We start from the raw sequence: 22387 nt of genomic DNA, 5'->3' as shown, positions 1-22387 counted from the left end.
TAATATCAGTTGAGCAGCAGAGAGAACTGTTTTACATCTTGAAGTAGAGGTCAATAATTAGGTTCTCCATTCGCCTTGAAGAAATGTGTGGCTAACTCATTTCTTTTATTAGCACCTGCTTTATTCTGATAGTAAATGCTGTTGTGACTTTCTTCAAATGTGATGTAGTATGAAGAGAGGGAGTATTAAATTATGCTACATGTTCAGTTGTTTCAAACAGGAAATTGAGCAATCACACTATCCTAAAGCAAACATGAGCTCAGCCCACATTGGAGATGTAGCAATGTAGAAATGATTTTTTTTTACTTTTTTATTCATAGAGTAAAAAAACCCTTAGATCCTTTATTTTATTGTTGGTACATGAAAAGTATTGTAGACAAATAACTCTTAAACGCTTTTTTGGTGAAGAATCTTATAAAGAATGTTGTCACAAGAAACATACAGGCACCCTAGACTTTATTATCATATAGATAGATAGATAGATATTTTTTATATTTTATATTTTTTAGATTTTTATAGATTATTGATCTCAAAACTGAGAAATTGGGATGTAGCAGCGTCATACAGTAAGAACAGAGAATAAAGAGCACACATTATTAATAGAATATAAAGGAATATGCTTTAAAAAAAAACCTAAAAAACTAAGAGACTGTACATATCTACATATATACATGTGTAAAGTGCGGAACAGTATCTGAATAAATATAAATAAAAGTAAAGTCAGCAGTGTAGAGTGACATGGAGCTAAGACCGGAGTTTAAAGTGCAGACAGAGGCGAGTTACTGTACAGATGAATGGCTTGTGGCAGGAAAGATTTCCTGTATCTGTCCTTTCGACAGCGAAGCTGAATCAGTCTGTTGGAGAAGGTGCTCCGCTGTCGGTCCAGTGTGCGGTGGAGGGGGTGCTCAGCATTGTTCATGATGGCGAGCAGTTTTTTAAGTGTCCTCCTCCCCACCACCGTCTCCACGGTCTCCAGTCTGAAACCCACCACAGAGCCAGCTTTCTTAATGATTTTATTAAGTCTGTTGGAGTCACTGGCTCTGATGCTGCTACCCCAACAAACAGCAGCGAAGAAGATGGCACTGGAGACAACAGACTGGTAGAAGATCTCCAACATCTTGCTGCACACGTTGAAGGATCGTAGCTTCCTCAGGAAGTACAGTCTGCTCATCCCCTTCTTGTACACAGCGTCAGTGTTAGATTTCCAGTCCAGTCTGTTATTTATTACTACACACAGATATCTGTAGGCCTCCACCTCCTCCGCAGTCTCCCCCCGGATCTGTAAAGGCTGTGAAGACGTCCTCTTCTTCCTGAAGTCGATCACCATCTCTCTGGTCTTGTTAACATTCAGCCTCAGGTGATTATGTTCAGACCACTCCACAAAGTTGTCCACCAGGGACCTGTACTCCCCCTCCTCTCCATCTCTTATACACCCAACAACCACGGATACCACCACCATATGTTAATAATATGGTGTCAAAAAATATATATGCTCAGTTTACATCAGATCTCTTCTGCTTGTTTTCTAGTGGACAGTAATGAAGCAGGAGTACACCATTTTAGAAGACTGCTTGGCAACCCTCTGTTTGCCTGATGGATGAATGATGTCGCCTGTCCAGATGTTGATTCAATCAGGAAACGGAGCATTGACCTCAAGCATTAGAGGAAAACCCCATTATGCAACACTGAAGTCACAGCTGCACTCTTGCTCAGGTATTAATTACAATAACCCACATATTTCTCTTTTCCAAAAAGCAGAGGCTCTATAACGTGGCATTTAGAGAACATGGAAGGGTCTTATAAATAAATTCAGTATCAGTAACAAACAAGAGCATAAAACAATAAAATGATCTCACGTTGGCACATTACCTTGATTACCTGACAAAGAGTTTTATTCAGAAGAGCAGTTTGGCTGCTTTCCGACAGATAATTTAACATTGGGTGCAAAACGTGCTTGGAAAAAACACATGCAAATAACTAATTAAATTTGCACAGTGGCTTAATGCATGACTTAAGTTAACAATGCGACCATCAGATTATACCACTTGGGACAAAACTTCCCATAAAAGACATTTCATAAAATACATTTCATGCAGTTCAGGTTACATCTCTGCAGAATCTTTTATTGGGTTTTTTTGTTTGTTTTTAAGGGAACTGAAATAGGCTAAATAGTTTTAAGTGTGGGTTTATTATTTTAATGACAAAAAAAAACATTTCTCTCTATTCTTGCCATTCTGCAAGGTCTCAAGACAAGAATGGAGAATATTCATGCATTAGAATTATATGGAGGAAATGACTCTTGGTATTACGATTTCCCCAACTTCTTTAACTATAAGGATGAGCACCATGAGCTGGGAAAGTCTCTCCGCACCATGTCACTCACTGTTTACTGCTTAGTCTGTGTTCTTGGTGTGCTTGGTAGTGAAGTGGTTATCTGGGTGACTGGGTTGCGAAATGAAGGAAACAGTTGCCACAGTTTGGTTTCTCAATCTTGCTTACGTGGACTTCCTTCTCATCGCATTTCTGACGCTGAGCATGATATTCATGTTATCAGCATCCACTGGCCTTTTGAAAGATTCATTTTTATTTTTATTCCTTGGCTTTCAACCCCGCATGAGACTCTGCTCCTGTTTTAGTTTTTTATGGTTTGTTTTTAGGTATTGTTTTTAAGTAAAATTTAATTAATTAAAATTAATAATTTTAAACAATTTTCTTAGTGTTTATACCTATTTTATTTCATCCATTTTTTAAAATTGTTTTATGTCTGCATTTCATTTGTCTATTCATGTACAGCACTTTATAAATAAAGTTGTGTTGAGTTGAGTCATATGCAAACTGAATAGCACTATGATACTATGCCAGTGTCTACACTCTGAGGGTGATCAGTGTGGACAGATGTGTGTCTGTGGTATAACCCGTCTGGGCCCAGAACCACCGAAGTGTACTCAAGGCATCCTGTGTGAGTCTTGGTGTTTGGGTACTGGCTCTGATCCTCAGCACCCAAGTCTTTATGCTCCAGAACACTGGGCCATCACATTTTCATTACCACATCATTACCTGCTCCAACAACTTAGTCCTCTTTGATGACAATGAAATATCTGTGAATCAGCTGCAGGCCATGACAATCACAGTCTTCACTGTTGTCCCCTTCACTGTCATTGTCTCCTGTTATTCTGTGATAATCTGGGCTCCCTTTCACATCTTGACTCTAATTTAAATGATCAGTTACATACCTACTTATCACAGTGAAAAACTGATCAATTTCGTTACCATTGGAGTCCCTTTTGCCATTTTCAACAGCTGTCTGAGCCCACTGCTGTATTTGATTGTTGGCCAAGATTATAAGAGTAAAATCTGCAAATCCATCCTGAAAGGGTTGGCGACTGCCTTCAAACAAAAGGTTTCTGTCTCTCCAGTCTCCAGCAATGTGATGTCATTTCCTAATACTGAAGTTTAAGGCTGTCTATAACATAAAGAAGGAAATAAACAATTGATTTTCACAAGTGTAACAAGATGTAAAAATAACTTTTATTTCCATTCATTTTTTGCTATGCATTGTCTGTTCATATGTTCTAAGTAATGAAACATTTCGTGAACTGATCTAAACAGATAATTTCATGATTGTCTAAGTGGTCTTATTTAGTCCTACAGAGCAAATGCTAATTTGTAGTCTTGAGCCCTAGACTATTGAGGACAATTAAAATGACATTCCCTGAAAGAACCCAGCAATATTTTTTTAATTTTTATAATTACATTGTATGATAACTTTTCATCCTTCATGTAGACTACAGACTTTGATCATTTTGTTGCTGCCTGTTTACACCCAACACAGCACAACTTCCACTATCACTAAGACATGAGAGAACTTGGGCACATGACAGTCCCCACAGAAACCATCTTTTGGTTGATCTGCACTATTTTGGGAGTGTAGCTGCCATTTTCACACGGTAAATTACCCTGAGATGTTTATTTTCTCACGGTGCACCTGGATGCCATTGATTCATATAACACCATAGAAACAGATTCAACGGAATCTTGATGGCTACATACCTACCAAATTATTTTATAAAGACTTGTATTTTCTTATTTTCAAGGGGAAGCCTATTAAATAGTTATGGTAGTTGTTATTAGTAGTTGCTGTTCCTAAAGTAGCAGCCACATTGACTTAGTTTCTTGTTTGATCCTAATTGTGTCAATTGTTTTCAGAGAGTCTCGCTCTCATATATAAATACTTGTACTTTTCACGAGTCAAGGCAAAGATAAAGTCACCTATTAATTTTGTGGTATGAGTTTATCCATAACATGAATATACTGTACAAATACTGTTAATGCATTTAGCAAACCATTTTCACAAACATAATAGTAAATTAGGAATGTGTTTTAGTGTAACAGTTGCATATTTTTCATTTCTCAGATTAGACTTAGGAACAACCTATGGTTGTGAATGTTTTTATGTAACATGTGCCTGTCTATAAAAGCGTTAATCTAATGCATTTGATTGTATTTTCATTTTAATCATAAATGACGGTGATGGTGATGATGTCAACTGTTGCTTTAGTTTTTCTTGCTATCATTAATTTTCATATATAAAGTAGTGGGATATGTCCGTTTTCCACCCATAACCCATCCTGCAACCATTACACAATTTCTCTGGTGTCATGCATTGATTCTGTAGATACAGAGCGAGGGGTATTTGTGTTAATCATACACATCTGATAATACCTCAGGGTTATTTTCTAAGTCTCTTATGATGAGGGCCTTTTTTCTTGTAATATTAACTGACCAGCAGAGGGAACTGTTTTACATCTTAAATTTTCAGTCAACCCCCCCCCCCATGTATCATATTGTAATAGCTTTGCATTTAATGTGGCATTTAGATATTACTTATCTTTATTCATGAATCAATATCCTTTAATACTACTTAAGGCTGTCCATGACATACAGTAAAAAATAACTTACTTTCACAAATGTAAATTCATATAAAAAAATGTTTTTCGCTGAATTCTATGTTTTTTACTATCCTCTGTCATCAGTGTTATAATGGCATTTTATATAAGCCACCCTATAATAAATATACATTTGTGGAAAACAAGACTTGTTTGCAACTTATATTGCATTGTATTACAATATATCCTGCAGATTAATATCCAGTTATAAGTCTGCGTTTAGTAAACCTCTGCGTCTTAAAATTAGGCTAAATATAAAGTTACATGTGTGACGCATGGGGACATTTAACTGCAGAGTGTATTTCGGGAAAAACGTCACATACGTATGCAGCGTGCGTCATGATGTCATGGCCGTTACCATGTTGAGGAGGGACAGAAAGGCCCGGCCTGCTGCAGCGGTACACAATCATCAGCCAAAGAGCAGTACCAGTGGGTTGCTTCACACGAAATTCACTTTATCCTGGATGTATCAGGTTGCGTGGTAAGTTGTGCATACATCGGGATAACTGTCTGACTCCTAAGTGCCTGGTTATATTGAAATCGTATTGCTTTTCTCCCTTGCTAAGTGGCGTTAGCTCGCAGCAGCTAACGTTAGCTATCGTCTGGCCACAATACCAACGTTAGCCCACAGCTTCACGTTTAGTTGAAACAGTTTATACGCTGATCTAGGTAGTACAGTTCTGGGGCGGATCAAATTATATGCCAGTCTGTAGTTTTATCTCATTTAAATAGTTTGTAGCAAATGTGTGTTATTCTCAGTTTCACATTAGCTTTCAGGACATTAAGCAGCTGTAGTATCTACAGTAGATGTCTGTTGGGTGCAGCCGCCCCCTGGCTGCTCATGATAATCGTGAAATCCTGCTCATATACTCAGTCTAGACGAGGTCTCTGTACGTAATGGTCATGGTCAACATTACGTAGCTCCACAACAAGTGAGTCAGTCTTACGTCTGGGCATCAGTTCTGTAAATATTTTGATTTTGGTAATAATAATACCATCCCCAAAACAGCTGTGGTCTTTTGAAAACGGTCATCATATGCTCGTTATATCATTATGCTAACTTAATATTTGCTTTCCTATTGAAATTGCAGTGTTTATAAATGTTTATAGACAATGTGCTACCTTTTGATAGTAAGTTAAGAGAACCCTTTTTTTTGTTTGCTCCTGCAGGGAATTTCTCTTGTTTTCATTGAATAGTCTGATAGTCTAGCGTGATTCTTGAAAAAACATGGGAATCACATTTTTTTATAAGAATTGAAACTTAGTGTTTGTTTTTTTTCTTTCCACATATTTCTTGAATGTCTTGTCTGTTAAAAGACAAAGACACAAAACAAGCATGTGGAATACTTTAAAAGACATTTACTAAAGTTGCTGTGTGAGATTCATTACATAAATACAGCAGAAAACATCTGTTTGCTATGTAAATATTAGTGTGCTAGAATAGACACTCTCTTAAAGGGCTCTGGTAAATACACACATGGACAAAATTGTTGGTACCCTTTGGTTAATGAAAGAAAAACTCACAATGGTCACAGAAATAACTTGAATCTGGCAAAAGTAATAATAAATAAAAAGTCTATGAAATTTAACCAATGAAAGTCAGACATTGCTTTTCAACCATGCTTCAACAGAATTATTTTAAAAAATGAAATCATGAAACAGGCCTGGACAAAAATGATGGTACCCTTAACTTAATATTTTGTTGCACAACCTTTTGAGGCAATCACTGCAATCAAACCATTCCTGTAACTGTCAATGAGACTTCTGCACCTCTCAGCAGGTATTTTGGCCCAACAATTTTGTCGACGTGTGTATATCGTGTAGTAATAATGTCCTGAGCAGAGAATGAATTGATGCTCTCTCTCTTTTGTGTGTTACGTCCTGTGCGTAGTGCTGGTGACAAAACGATAATGATATATATCATGAAATAACTTTTCCTCGATTGAAATATGAGACGTAGTCGATAGAACACATTCCAGCCAGGTTTTGACAGACTACACCAACAGCCAATGATGAAAAGAATAGCGCTGCTGCAAACCAAATGCAGTGAATAACTCTGACTCTAGAATACAGCTGAGTGTTTGACAACTGAGTCCTATGTGCTTCCACAGCGTTTCATTATCGCGGATCAAACAGCTGATGGTCTGACAGCAGAGAAGTGAGACAGACAAACAGAGCAGATCTTCTCCAGCACCAAAGTGACTGAAACAGCAAAATTTGGTGGAAAGTACCTTCTTTAGACATTTACAGACTACTTTGTGTTAGTTTCAGGTTTAATCCGACTTTGGATGGAATTATTTAGAAAGGCATCGCTCCATGTCTCATTCGGCCGCTCGCTCTGAGCTCTCATTATTGGTACCAGGAGCAGATGTAATGTTTTGGGGGCCTGGGGCGACAGGCACATTACCTTACTTTCATCCCTTGTCTCACTGGGAATGTACTTAAATTTACCTGAAGTTTGTTTAAGATGCAGCTTTTATTTTTTGCTATGCTTGAAAGATTAATGAATAATAAATCATATGTTTATTAAACTCCAACACACCATGGTCAAATGAAACAGTGAAGTCAGTGAACTATGAGGGCAAAAAACAAACTACAAAAAAGCAAAATAATTGTTAGTCGTAATGGAAGTAAAATGTTCAATTTATTGTGATACTAATTTTAGGTACGAGGTTCCAACCTTTGCTGGGAGGACATTTTAGTAACTGGACCGCCAGTTGGTGATGCCTGTTCTACAGTGTATTTGCCATGTTCAATGTCTGACAGAAAATAAATATTTAAACCAAAATTAACCATATGATATCTTCATATCTCATTTAGGAGTAAAAGGGAACCTTTAAGCTTGACAGAAATAGTGATTTGATGTATATCGAGACATATATTGATATTGATTGATATGACAAAAAAATATATAGTGATGACTTTTTTCCATATCACCCAGCCCTAATTGTGCGTTAGCTCTCCAGCTGCTGTCAACATTTTTGTTACCTTTAATGGAACATAGGTATTGCACCCAAACTGTATAATTGCAGGTAAAAACCTTAATAGCCCTGGTAGAGCTAACTTACATCTACAGTGATGTTAGTGCTAGGGGCTAGGTTTGTATCCCCCTTCCATGTAATTGTGACCAAAGATTGGTCTTTGCAATGATCCAACCTGAGCCCACAGATAGCTTTGTGGCTAATTTGATTGGTTGAGTGTTAGCAAAGTGATAAATTCATGAAAAGTCTGAGCTACATTTAAAGTGATTTCATGTGTGCCATGGCGGGGACAAATTATGAGCACTCTTTCTAAACATGCACCGCTCAAAAGCTGTTTTGCAAGAATCATTGTCATTTAGAGACGAGATTACATACTTGCCTGAATCAAGATTGCAGTATTTTAAACATTAGCTGTGCAGTACATGCTATGGCTACAATAAGTCTATGTTAACATTAATTAAGCAATTTGGTTATATCTGAAAATATAACCTATGTGAACACTATTTCTTGGGAAACTGCAGATATGTTGTATAGTGACCTGTTGTGTTTTGTATCAACTGTGGAGAGAAGCATCAGGCTGGATTTGTCGTTGAAGGATTCGGCAGGTATCAGACGGCTTTTGTTGTTCCATTAAATAGTTAGTTTAAAAAAACATCAGTACTATAAAAGTGTGCATTACCTCCAGATTGTTGCTAAAATATCTAATAAAATACTGCAAAAGAACTGATTCTGTTGCCATTAATTGAAACTGCTGGCCAGTGCTCATTTTTGTGCACTTTGCAGTTCTTTTGCTCACAGCACAGTCCAGTGGTTGATCGCTGGTGAGACCAAATAATTTGGGGATGGATAGCTTATATTAATCTATCAATATCTGGTTGGGCCTTGATCTCGAAGATGTTAGATTGGGACGTCCCTATTGGTGCATCTCCTGCTTAACTGCATTAAATGGTTGGGCTGGATCTGCGTGTAATCTTGTAGGCTAATGTGCTTCTTTGGTTTCCCGGGGGCTTTTTTTTTTTATCACAGCAGTGCTATTAAAATCATGAGCCTTGCCATCATTTGCTCAATCAAGTAGGAGCTGACTTCATTCTTGAATTCCACCACTGGCGTGCTGTCTTCTTCTTTCCGTACGATATATCCATTGCTGCCATCTGCTGACATCACTGTCGCTGCAGACTTCAGTGTGGCTTAAACCAGAGCTGGGTCTTCAGTGAGCCTCCAGTATTCCTCTCTCAGCTACAGAGTCTTGGCCCTATCCAGTTTAGTGACAGTCCGTCTAATAGGACAGCTACCACAGCCCATCTCTGCTACACCAGCTGGTTGAACATTTCACAAACAGAATTCCACCTCGTCTTTTAGGACTGGATGAGCCGGTGGCGTGGCAGTGCAGTTTGTTGTGTCTTTTCTTGCAGGGCTTTGCTGGCGAGCTTGCCAGCCATGGAGATTATGTTTTTGATTTAGATGTTGAATCAATCCTTAATGGTGAGCTGAAGTGTGTACGAAGAAAGCCACTGAATACCAGGTCACTCTTATGGGGTCGTTTGCTGAGGTGTTGTTCCTCTATTGTCGTGCACACATTCCAAAACTTTGCCCTCAAGCCTCCACTCCTCCACAGCCTCCTTTAACTTTTCAGCAAGGTCATCTGCCTTATGCTGGCCTCGCAAGCTTTTGGTGAGTTGCCAGTCCTCTGTGATGTTGTGGCAGGTGATGGTAACATAACTTCTAGTTGTTAGGGCAGTCCAGCTATCTCTTGTCAATGTAACCTCGTTAGTGGCCCTGGCTAGTTTAACTAGCAGCTCAGATCTAGCCTCCATGCACGTGTTCTCAGTGTATGAGGTGATTGTGCCTTGGGATGGGACATTGTATGCTGGTTCAAGCAGATGCATAATTTCCAGAAATCCTTGTCTGCTCACCATACTTACCAGCATCATGTTTTTTTCCACAACCTTACAGATTGACTAGGTTATTTTTTCCACCTGCTGTGTGCTGCAGTTCATCTGTGCCAACACAGACGTAATGGTGGGTTGCTGTTGTTGAGACAATGTGGAGGATCCAGCCAGCGCACATGAATGAATATTATTCAAGTGGTAAAGCATTGTTGTCATTGCTGTGTTGTATTTGAACACAGCATTACAGTATTTGCTGATGGCATTTTCCTCTTTAGCTAAAAATGGTCCCAACCAATGCTTTGCCTTGCCTGCTTTATTTTCCAACGTCACGTCCTCACTCTTTTTCCTGGCCTCAAGATGACCATCTTGTCATAAAAATTATATAGCACGCTCTGGTTGGGAATGCTAGTTATTGAAACATGCTTTGAAATACACCATTCTGCTGACAGCTAGAATGCAACAGGAGGCTTCATGTTGTTTATTTTATAGTAGATAGTAGATTAATTGGTAACATACCTAATTTGTTGTAGTGCCTTCTTTACAGCCTTGAGCTTGTGTGCAAGTCTATATCAGTTTTCTCAGCAGTTTTTCTTTTTTTTCTTTCTCACATCACAAAGCTGTGACGAGTGAACCTTTACAACAGCTGTGGGTATGCACAATGTTTCCAGCTCAGTCATGATGCCCAGTGTCTCTGTTAGCAGGGTTTTTTGGGCAGTGGGAATGAGTCTCAAGAGACTGAATTCTGGTGGGGTATGCTGTGCTGTGCACCTCATTCTATGAGTTTAATAGAAAGAAGAGGATCTATTTTCGATGGTACTGAGAACCATACTGTCATAATTTCTAAATAACTTGGTATACTGTGATACAGTCCAAGCCTAGTGTCCAACCTTGCCTTCAAACCAGCTTTTGGTTATGAAGCCAGGTTGGATTGTGTTGGTTGTACATTTTAAATTGAGTTGAGTAAGTCTAAAGAGGGCATGAGACATTGGCGTGTTGAATTCTGATAGTGCAGAAGGCTTTTCTCAGGCACCTCTCGCAACTAATGTCCTTTTGTGGGTTTGGAGCACTCAGGATGCTCTTTTACAGTCCAATTCGTCACTAACACCTTTGTTAGCTTGACTTGTTTTTTTAGTTTTAGAGGACAGAATTATGTCTTTTGTAGTGCGGTCTGAGGGTAGCTTCTCTAATCCATGTGAGCCATGCAAGGCAAAATTAAAGATGTAAGTTAACTTTATGATATATTTGAGGTGTTTTTGTTCAGGTACAATGCAGTAAGAGCCCAAAGTGTGGCCTGCAGCTGCTTATTCAACTAGCTCACTGTGGCCCCTCTCTTTTTCCCAACATTGTCTGTATTTCTTGATTGTGGTTAATATCAACTGATATTTGACTGTAAGAACACTTCAAAAGTTGGGGGGGGGGGGCATTTTGAGTAGGCCTCCTCTATAGCTGCCAACAGCCTGCCAGCAGCCTGCCAGCCTTTCCAGTTAGAGAAAAGTTGAAAATAAGGCAATGTGCCTGTGGCCCCCAGGCCCCTAAATCAATACATCTGCCCCTGATAGTAATAATGAGAGCTCAGCACAAGCAGCTAGATGAGACACAGAGCAATGCGCTCTGGTATTTCTAAATAATTCCATCCAAAGTCTGACTAAACTTGAAACTAAAACAAAGTAGTCTGTAGAAATCTAAAGAAGTCACTTTCCACTGCTGAACATTTGGCTTTTTGTTCATTCAGACACTTTGATGCTGTGAAGAGAAGCTCCACTCTACTTGTCTGATTCTCTCACTGCGCTGCTGTCGGACCATCAGCTGTTTGATCCGCGATAATGAAACGTATACAAAACTGTTGTCAAACACTCAGCTGTTTTCTAGGGTCAAAGTCGTTCACTGCATTACATGATTGCTTAACACTTATGCTGATGCAAGGTCTCAGCGCGAGATTTTCTTCAGTGTCCTGGCAGCATGAGCGAGAGCCCAAAAGCATTAGACTCACGCCAGATTCGTGAGATTTGGCAACCCCAGTGGGGAAAGGGTTAACAGAATTTTTTAATATCGGAAATAACCGACATGGGCAAGATTACGTCGGTTAGAGGTTCTGAATGTCGGTCTCAGTTGATTTTTGATTAGTTGCCCAGCCCTATTGGAAAGTTTTGGTTTTTTCCATAACTTCATGAAGTGCTGGTAATGTTAAGCTGTTCACATTTTCTCTGTTGACTGTGTCAAAACAATGAAAAGTCTGTTCAGAAGCTGAGATTGAGATTTGCGTCAGCTAGCATCTGTGAACCAACAGTTAAAAAGTAATGTCCACTCTTTGTGGTGATTGTTTTGATGTGCAATTGTGAGACTATTGGTAGACCTCCAAGTACTTTTCAAATTAGTATTTCTCCTATTATGTTTTGTCACTGTTCATATTCACTGCTGCCCTGCCTCGGTAAGCTCTGTGTCTGTGCACTTAAATGGTTGTTTGCTGTCAGAGAAGAGGTGCAAGAGAGCAATCAAAACCTGGACTCTGCAGTGTACATAAGTGCTCAGTTAAGCCTCTTCCCTTTGGGCAGTCTCATTGAGTCTTGGCAGTCTCACAGGTATTAACATGCATTTTGGTGATCCCAACACAAGTGGACAGCCAAGACACATAGGGGTTATGATTTCATTAATGCCCTGTGCACAGTTATTACATCCACCCTGTTGCTAGCTGTTCTGTAGTATGCTTGCGAGTCACGTTAGTGATGGTGTCAGTACAGCTGGAGATATCGCTGTCAGCAGAATTCAACACATCTCCTTCCATAAGGCAAATTGATGGATGATTCATGCAACACTTCAACCAACTCGACATAATGTAGGCAAGTTATAAAGAAATAGCGTGCTGTCAAAAAAAAACCACCACGTCCTGCATTGATGATGTAGTCCTTGTTGGGGACACATCAGGATACATTAGCATTTACACTGCAAAAGACATGTAGTCAAATGTGTTCCAGACCACCTTGGCAAGTGGTGTAAGTGATCAGGTGAAAAATGCATCCTGGTAGTCATTGAAACTTGAATTTAGCATTGTCCACGTGTTATTGGATCACCTAAAACACATGTTAATACCAGGTGTAAATTGGGCCATAGATATGGATTGACTTTGATGATGGTAATAATCATCAAAGTATTGATATGCTTTTGGGACAGTGGTGAGCAAGTAATTGCACAATTCATGCATCCAACTTTATTTCTCCTTTATACAATATCTCAACTCAAGGTACATCAGTTCGGAGTGAGGTGCTCTCTCTTTCCCGATTTAAAAATGCTGCATAGAATTTATTGGAATTATTTTGGTAATGAATTCTGTGGCACAAAATTGAGCTGGTGGCTTACCATAACTTAATGAAGGCAGCTGATACCAGAATCACCACATTTTTTGACATTGACAAAGAAACTGCGACATGGGTCAGTCATGTCATGACCAGTGCCTAATCTGCTTAATAAAGTCAATACCTGTGCTAGTGCCAATTCAGCATTGCTGTCTCCCTATTGGTCAGGCAAGGCACTACAATACAATGCCACAAGGACAGGAACTGGGTCAACAGAACTCAAAGACCTGTAATTAAGTTGATGGATGAGTGGAACATTTATGCAACTTTTCAGACAAATGGAAATCTGCATGGGGCAAAATCCTTTTGTTCTAAGCAGTCATCAACTGAATATCATCAAAGGGACAGTCACTGGTGTAGTGGGATTAAGCAGGGAAACAGTATGCTTGCTCACAGTAGGAGGCAATGCTTGTCTTAACCATAAACTATAAAGATAGTTCATAAACCCTGCCTCCTCCGTGTCTGCAAATGGGATATGTGCCAAATAGAAAGATATAAAAGTTTATGTAATGTTTAATCTCTAACTCTTCTTTAGTTAGTTTTATATCGCTGATATGTTTGGTTTTCATTTTTTAAAATTCGATGCTATAAAAAAGTGTGATGTCGTGAGTAACAGCTGCTCATGTCAGTCAGTGTGCTTACAATCAATGATGCTGCTTGTTATAGGATTGCATAGGTGTATGGGCAGAATTCAATAAAACTCAGTTTCCCAATCGCTACTGCACAGACTCCGGCTCTAAATTATGTCACCAGCATAAGATGGCAGCGCCTGCGTCCGGAATACTTGTCATATTTGTTCAGTGGAAGGAAGTGGAGACACATTATAGATCTTTATATACAGTCATTGGTCATCACTTTAAAAATGGGTTTTACCAAAATATCTACTACAGTGGGAAACCATAGAAGTGGTTAACACCAACATGCACGTTGTTACAAAGTCAACACGGGTCAAAGAATTTAGCATTAGCTCATGTTTCTGGCTGTTTTGGAAACAATTTAACCAAGAATTTTTCCTGCGATACTAAAGATTGGAAGCTTTAACGTGATGATTATCAGCTACAAAGATAAAACATTGAAACCACAAGCTAACTAACTCTCTAACATTGATTTTTCCATTCTATGTGACTGCATTAATGCATCAACTCAACAGACAACAGACTTTGGCAAATTTAGTAAATTTTCACATAAAATACATTGCTGAAGACACTGAATGTATTGTTTACCTAAAAATGGCAGAATGTGCCATTAGCAGGTTGTCTCTGTCAAACCTTTAACTGGTAGCCACAGTGAACACAATCAAGCTAAAACCCCCTCCAACTTCAATGAGGCAGATTAAACCTATGTTAAACAAATTTTGACTTAAGTGGTTGAATTCTTTTTCTTTTATCCCCCCCAGGTGCTGATACAACATGCAAGACCTTGGCCAAGGACACCTTGCAAGGAGATCTTTTTGAACCAGACTAAGTGGACATATTGATTCTCTCATGGAAAACAAGTTTGTGGATAGAGTTTAACTCATACTTGTAGATTGAAAAGTGATGCCATCAGTACATCGGCAAAATAATACCATCATGGAAAGGCAGAAGTCAGTGAATGCCGTTGCTTCAACGCAGTTGGGAGGAGAATCAAGTACCTTCATTTGCACTGAGTGTGGTGATGGGTTCAGTCAGTACTCTAACGTGTTGGCCCACATGGCCATTCATGGACCTTTGGAGTCATTTTCCTTTGATGGCTCATCCAATGGATTTGAAGTCCCCCGAGAATATGTGCTACAAGAAAATGGTACCCTGGCAGTTGTGAATGGCTTTGAGTCACATTCGTCTGTGAAACCAGTATCTCCTGGAGTCCTGCCATCACATTTCTCAACACCTGTCAAACCAGTGTCTCCAACTCTAAGGCCACAGCCTTCTCCTTATAGAGATGTGTTCAGGCCGAAGCCAGCAGAGTTGAACTTGGACAAGTCTCGTCAGGGCCATTACCGTTGTGAAATATGTAGCAGATCATTTAACACACTGCAGAGTTTACATCGTCACCAGCAATATCGAAACACAGAGCGAGGTTACAAGTGCACTTTGTGCTGTAAGATCTTTGAAGGTAGACAGGAACTTAAGAATCACCTCCAAGACCACGCCAGTGAGAGGTTTCACTGTTGTAGTCACTGTGGTAAGCGATTCCTTAAAGTGGATGCACTCACTGCTCATCAGAAAGAAAATCACATCTCCACCAAAGCTACAGCTTTGGGAAAACCTGTGAATAAGCCAGAAAAAAAGATTGAAAAAACATATCCTTGTAGAAAGTGCAAGTTGAATTTTTTCTGGATGTCAGATTTTCAGACACACTCACTGCATCATTGCAAAGGGAAAGAGCCTGATGCTACGTTAGCAACTGAAATTGAAATTGAAGTGAACTCTAAAAACACAGAAGACATCCCACTTGAAAACTGCTACAGTAATGGTACATCTGTTGATGTTAAGAATGGGGATAGAAAAATCTTTAGGGATACTGGCAATGAAATTGATGCTGAATCTTCTTTCAGACCATATAGATGTGGTTTATGTGGGGATCGTTTCCAAAAGCTAACTGCTTTGAAGGAGCACCATCTCACACATCAGACTCAGGAGGAAATAGATAAGCTGAATCAAGAATCAGAAAAAACATGTAAGCGTAGGATGCCACCTAAAGCCAGACGTAGAAGAGGGAGTAATCCAAATGGCAAGCTGCATCCTTGCAAGCACTGTCATCGTGTCTTTAATCATTCTAGTAGTTTATCTCGCCACATGAGATACCATAAGGGTACGATGCACACATGTGCATTTTGTGGAAGACATTTTCCACAGCGTTGTGATTTGAGAAGACATATAGCTATGTACCACAAAGCTGAAATGGAAAAGAAACCAGCTTTAAAACACTTGCACACAAATCCACAAAATGGGGCTGCCCCCAATTCTCTCAATGGCGAGAAAAGCCCAGGTTCTCCTGACGAGAAAACAAAGAGCTCCTCTGACAATGAACAAGCGGCATCACCAGAGCAGCAGCTAAAGGGAAAATCGCCGGGAAAAGCAGGTCGAGTTAACTACAAGTGTCAGGAATGTGGAAAGAGATTTGGGCTGTTATGTGTGTACCAACGGCACTTGCGCTATCACAAAAAGGAACCCACTAAGTGCCCAAAGTGTCCAGCTCAATTCAAGAACTCCTCATCGCTTGAGCTTCACCTTCGAAATCACCCAAGCACTGAAGAGGCAAATAATAGACAAACATCTCAAGACGCTGGTTCCTGTGGGGACCCTGTCTCAGAGAAGGGTAATGCGGAGGACATAGAGGATGACTATATGGACCACACTGCAAATGATAAAGACAAGTCTTCAGAGGATCTTTATGAATGCACTGAGTGCACTGAGACATTCTCTTGCCTGGACACGTTTCTTCAGCACCAGACTTCTCATGGCTCAGAAAACAACGGGTAAATGTCACATTGGACCCATTAGTTATTGTTATTGCCAACAATTATGCTCTCAGGAGAGTGTTTTTTTTTACTTTTGAATGCGAAAATTTGCAGATTGTACATATGGGTGTAAAGTTTGTTTCTAACATTATTTTAAAATGCTGTTTGATTTACTGAACTACTTTTATACGCTGTCTTTCTTTGGCATGAGGAGAAAAATTCTCTCTTTTTGGTGAATTTTAGAAACCAGTGGAAACCAGAAAGTAAGGCTTAGGTGGACAGGATACCAAATGATTTTTCCAAAAAAAAATCTAAATTTTAAAAAACAACATGTCTGAAATCTGTAAATTGTTATGTATTCTCCCACAGGCTCCAGGTGTAGTTAACTTTATAATTCACCATTATTGTTTTCTAGCTAGGATTATTATGTTGCTTGTCATTGTATTTTTAGTGGCCACCAATGCTGTTATTGTCAATCATGTTACTGAATTTTTCATGCAATTTTTGACATTGTCTTTAAAATGTGGTATATTTATCCTTTGAAAGGGGTAGTAGTGTCATGGAGTGGATTTTTTGTTATTGTGCCATTAAAGTTGTACAGAGAAAATTATTTAGGCGTTACCAGTTTTGCTTTGACTCCCTCTTGCTACAGTCAGCAAGTAAGAAATACCCACTGACCATATTATTGTTCCTTCTACATGTAATTTAGGTTTTATTGAATTGTAGTTTAGCAAATTAATGGCAACTGAACAGAAATCCTCATGTTTGTGTGGATCAAAAATATTGGCAAATGTGTGAGCTACTTGCTTTAAAAAAAATAAAACTTTTAGAAGTTGAAGGTAAAGTGAACACTACTATTCTCAGTCTATAAGGTCCTATACTGGTTAAACTGAAATGATTATGCCCTATATAAATAGTCAGCTTGTCATATAGTTTATTCAGTGACATTCAAGATGATAAATGCATAAGAACCAGGAAAAGAGAGTATATAAGATGCATATGTTCATACTAGTGAACAAGAGTACAGAAGTTGTATATGTTCGCACTAGTGCACAGCTTCCTTGGAGTGCCCTTTCCTTTCTCAAACTCAAGTTAATCATATTTTTAAATGGAGCATTCTGGGTTGGAAACAATTGTTTTGAGTTTATTGCCATCTTCATTATACTGCACTTGTAGTATAACAGCCATGGCAGCTGAATTTTGTCAGAGTCGTGGCCTTTGTGTCTCTCTTTCTATTAAATAAGTTAAACACTCAAATAATTCCTTTTTTTAAACAGTTCTGTCCATTTTAGATGCAGTAAAAGAACTTGTTATGGTAGGACAGTCAACCTTGCAAACCATAGCACTGTTAGATAAACTTGCCATTATTATAATACCTCTTTCATGAACACAAAAATCAAATTATGCTGTATTATTATTAACAGATGTTATTCTTTGTTTCCTGCTTAGGAACTACAGATGTAAATAAGCTTATCAAATTATATTGAATTCTGGTACAGCTAAAAAGCTCTGCATTGTCCTAGTCAAAAAAACAAAAAAATCAATAAAAGGAAAAACATTTTATTACTCCCTACACCCTACAGATGCAATACAGATTAGACAAGAAAATGCTCACTTTAACCAAGCTGCAACCTCTGGGGACAATGAAGTCAATGCTGGAGTGCCAAAAATTACAGTTCCCCAGATGACAAAATCCATAGAGCCCAATGTTAAAATGTCCAACCTTATAGAATGAACATATATAGATATATATATATATATATAGATATAGATATAGATATAGATATTGATATATATCCTGGTGCAAAAAGCTTAATTTTAGCTTATTCCCCCATTCCTGATAACTGCATATGTGGGTTAAATTCTTGTGTAATTCACCCTTTTAAATGTTAATAAGACTTAAAGTCATGCACAATTAGGGTTGTGGCCACTCTGAGGGACAGTTGGATGCTGTCTCTTGAAAAATTGCTGCCAAGGTGACACTGTTGGTAAGGCAACTATGACATAACTCCAGATTCATAGGCAAAGCTGTTGATATTTCAACTTTTTTAAAAAAAAAAACAGTTACCACCATTAAAAACATGTACGGTCAATACTCCTGTCAGTGCTCCTGACCAAGGCACTGGCAGAAGATCTGTAGTTGGTCCCTGAGTGCTGCACGCAGTGGCTTTCTGCTCCATGGAGGCTGGGTTTAAATACAGAGGGTAAATTTTGCTTCAGAGTGTAGGTACATGTAACAATAAAGAATTTGTCTTCTCCTTCTTAAAGGTCCCCACACACCTAGCCGATGGTTGGCCATTTGTCAGTGTCGGGGCATCAATGAGCAGCTGTTGCCCCAGGTTTTCCACTGTGTCTAACATCATTGGCACTTGTAGACACCCCATGATTCCCTATGATTCTTTATGTTGAATCAGCCCTGGGGATGGCTGAACCCGTGGGTGACTGAAATCACTCTGATTGGATGTTCAACTAAGTGCACAAGAAGTGACGATAATGTGGAAAGTTAAACAGCTGAAGTCAGCACAGCATAAGATCAAAACAAAATTGTCACATTAGGTAATATATTTTTTTAAGCCATTAAGCTCTTTATCAGAGATGGTTCGTGATTGTTCAGAGTGCACAGCAAATATCCTTTGTTCTTTCACTATCAGGTTGTGTTGTTAATGTGCCAACTGGGTAGCCAGTGTATTAAATCCATCCCGTCCTCCGATATCCCTGTTCCAATGACAGATACAGACTACTGCAGCTTTCTGTTTTGGAGAGTTATTTCCTATTACACAGGCACAGAACATATGTGCTGGTTGGCCATTGTCTGCAGTCTTTGTGTTGTGTTCAGTGCAATTTTTTGGCCAAGGCACAGGTGAGGTGAGGTGAGGTGATTCAACAGTCAGCCTTCTTCGAAACTACTTTTTTGATGTTGGTTTGGTGCCTCTGGGCCGTAAGTCTGAAATGGAAAGCTTACTGCTTAGTTCAGACTGTTAGAGGTATGTGGCAGAGTGTGTACTGGCATACTATTTGGGCAGCAAACAAGAAAGACATTTTAGTCCAAAACATAGTAGTGGATAAAGTCCTTACCCTGCAACCATGCAGGTCTGCCATTTAAAAAAATCCAGATCTTCTGCAAACCTTGATCTGACCTTGAGAAAGAAATCCTATATCAGTTCTGCAACCTTAACTGATGCAGCTCAGCACAAGTAGTCTTGCAACTACAGGTGAAGTGAAATATCAAATCATTTCAGCAAGAAAGACATTACTTCTATTTGGGACCACTTCTTTTTCTTCCTGGCAGAAAAGCTTATATTACAAAACCTACCCCGTTGTACATAAAATTTGCAAAAGTACAAAAAGATTATACAATTTTTAGGAAAGGGACTGAGACAGAACAATAGATCATATAAGAACCTCTTTCCCTGTGACAATGTGTACTGTGTGGCCACATGGGTTTACTGAAACATTCATTACAACTGTCTCTAGTGCCTTTCGGTTTGCACATTATCATCTTAACCATCTGTTAGATCCCAGGGAACATTTAGAGGCCTCTAGAGGGCAGGCTAGTATGCTTTTGTTTGGCTGTCGTGCCCTTTTAACACCTGACCCCACCCACTTAGACATTAGTGCAATTAGCTGTTGCAAAGCGAGAAGTGCGGTGCTTGTTCTACTTTATGTAGCACATCTGATAATTCTCAAAACACAGATATTTCCTGCCTTGCCTTACCCTACATCTAATGGAAGGAAAAACATGACTACACTATTTTTTTTTAATATATATTGCCTTTTGGTTAGACACAGGACTCCTGGGTCAAAGTCCTGTGTTTGTTTGACCCATCAGTCCACCTTGATCTCCTCCTTACATGGATTTTGTTTCTGTTTTTCTAATGTCACTGGACTTCCTCTTTTGCTCTTGTTATTGTATCTAAAGCCACAAGGGGGTGCCACCTAATTATGAACATATGGATTGTTGTTATGGATGTATAGAGAGATCTGGGGTTCCCTTTACTCCCATGAAAGTTGCGCAATGGCACGTTAAGCCAATAAAGTTCAACTGCCGCAAAATTACCCAGATGAGTGGTATTGCTTCCGCACTGTGTGGCCTAGCACAACCACTAGAGACTTCCACCAGCCATACTTCCCATTTAGCCCTCTGCTAACATGAATTGCGATAATATGATTAAATCCTGCAGCTCTACTAGCCTTTCAAATGGTCCGGTCCGAATGGATAAAATCCTGATAGTGAATTGAGTCATTTCGCGGGGGTTGTGACACTCAAAGCAATTTATCCACTTGTTTACAGATGTCCCTTTTGTCATGTAAGTCGATAGGAAAAAGCTTTTTTGGATCATGTGACTAATGTGATTCCAGTGTTTGGCCACAATAAAAATCCGCTTCAAAACCCTGTGCACTTCCTGGGGGCCTGGTTATAATAAGCTGCTTCAACAAACAACTTATGTGGTCATATCATGAAGGACAGTCTCCTTTTTCTGGAGCAACCTAGATCCTTTTGGTCACCAAACTGGCAGGAGATCTGCAGGTAATTCAGCTTGCAGTTCTGCTCCAGTGGGTCTTTTGTGTGTACAACCCAAAGGTCCATCCTATTTTTGATCATTGTTAGATTGTGGTAACCTGCCATGTGGAGTTAACATTGCTGGGGGTAATACTACAAGGCAAAAGGCAAGGAAACAGCCATGAATGACTGAAGGGACATTTGAGGGCCACTCGGGACTTTGACTTTGTTCAGCAATTGTCAATAAACTCCTTGGGCTTAATATCCACTATGAAGAAAGCACTGTGCTGAATAATCAAGGGGAAATTCAACAAAAGCCCTCAGTTTGAGTCATGATTATATAATATACTCCAAGTGCCATACAAAAAGATGACTTTAAGCTCTTACCGATCGCTGTATTAAGGAAGTCATACCATTACCAAGTCAACGCCACATCAATTTCTTCGAAAGTTGCTTACTGGGCACGCACACCGAAAAATATTCACAGGGCCTTTGAGCACGCACACTAGTTTCTTTGTCCTGTCAGGCCGGTTGATGGTAATTATGGTTGAAACTTACTGTGGCTGAGGCAGCTGTCCTGTTGAGTCCCTGCCCATTAGAAAATTAAAAGTGGGCTACTTAATTAATCCCTCTATGGAGAAATTCCAATTGTTACTCATCAAATATAAAGGCCCAAAATACACACGTGTGAACACAGGGCTTATAGACATGCATTTGTGGAGAGATGTCAGGGCAAACACTCTGCCACTAGGTTGACACTCCAAGCAGCTGGAGGTTTGATGTTGTGCTCAGTGGTACCACTGCAGTTCCAAAGCCGTGCATGACTTCAACCAGCCACACTCCAGTTCCTAAGTCAAGTCCCCACAGGCTGAGCCACTATGTCTCTATCATACCTTTCTCGTGTTATTGGACACAGCAAACTAAATACTGCCGATGCAAAGAGTCATTTTGACAAGTTTTGACACTTCTTTTCCACTGACTGTGTATGAGGCCACTATGCCAAACATACCATGACACTGGCAAGGTTCTCAGATCACAAAGGAACCCCCCCCCCACCACCACCACCACCCCCCACCCAACACACATACACACACAAGCTTTTCCAATGTTGGAGTTGTGAGGGCTATGTCCCCCAGTATTTCACAACCTCTTCATATATAAAAGTAGTCAGGTGTGATAAGGAGGAAAAGGCAAGATTCAAGCCTCTCTCCCAAACTCATTTTTACACATACATTTCAATCCCCTTTTGCTTGCACAAACAAGTACACAGTATGAAGG

At 39.5% G+C, this 22387-nt stretch overlaps 1 protein-coding gene and 1 pseudogene across 1 annotated transcript; both read left to right on the top strand.

Moving 5' to 3' along the window:
• Positions 1-2454: 2454 nt before the first annotated feature.
• On the top strand, positions 2455-3217 carry LOC121945393 (C3a anaphylatoxin chemotactic receptor-like; annotated as a pseudogene).
• Positions 3218-5269: 2052 nt separating this feature from the next.
• Positions 5270-17218, top strand: LOC121946092 (uncharacterized). Its single transcript, XM_042490521.2, has 2 exons — positions 5270-5427; positions 14563-17218. Exon 2 carries the CDS (start codon positions 14705-14707, stop codon positions 16628-16630), a length of 1926 nt encoding a protein of 641 aa, XP_042346455.1. The 5' UTR covers positions 5270-5427; positions 14563-14704; the 3' UTR covers positions 16631-17218.
• The last annotated feature ends 5169 nt before the right edge of the window (positions 17219-22387 follow it).

Source organism: Plectropomus leopardus, chromosome 11, assembly GCF_026936395.1.
Source record: "Plectropomus leopardus strain MGB_pleo_1.0 chromosome 11, ASM2693639v1, whole genome shotgun sequence".
In the NCBI taxonomy this organism is placed as follows: Eukaryota; Metazoa; Chordata; class Actinopteri; order Perciformes; family Serranidae; genus Plectropomus; species Plectropomus leopardus.
This window is presented reverse-complemented; position numbering and strand designations above follow the sequence as displayed.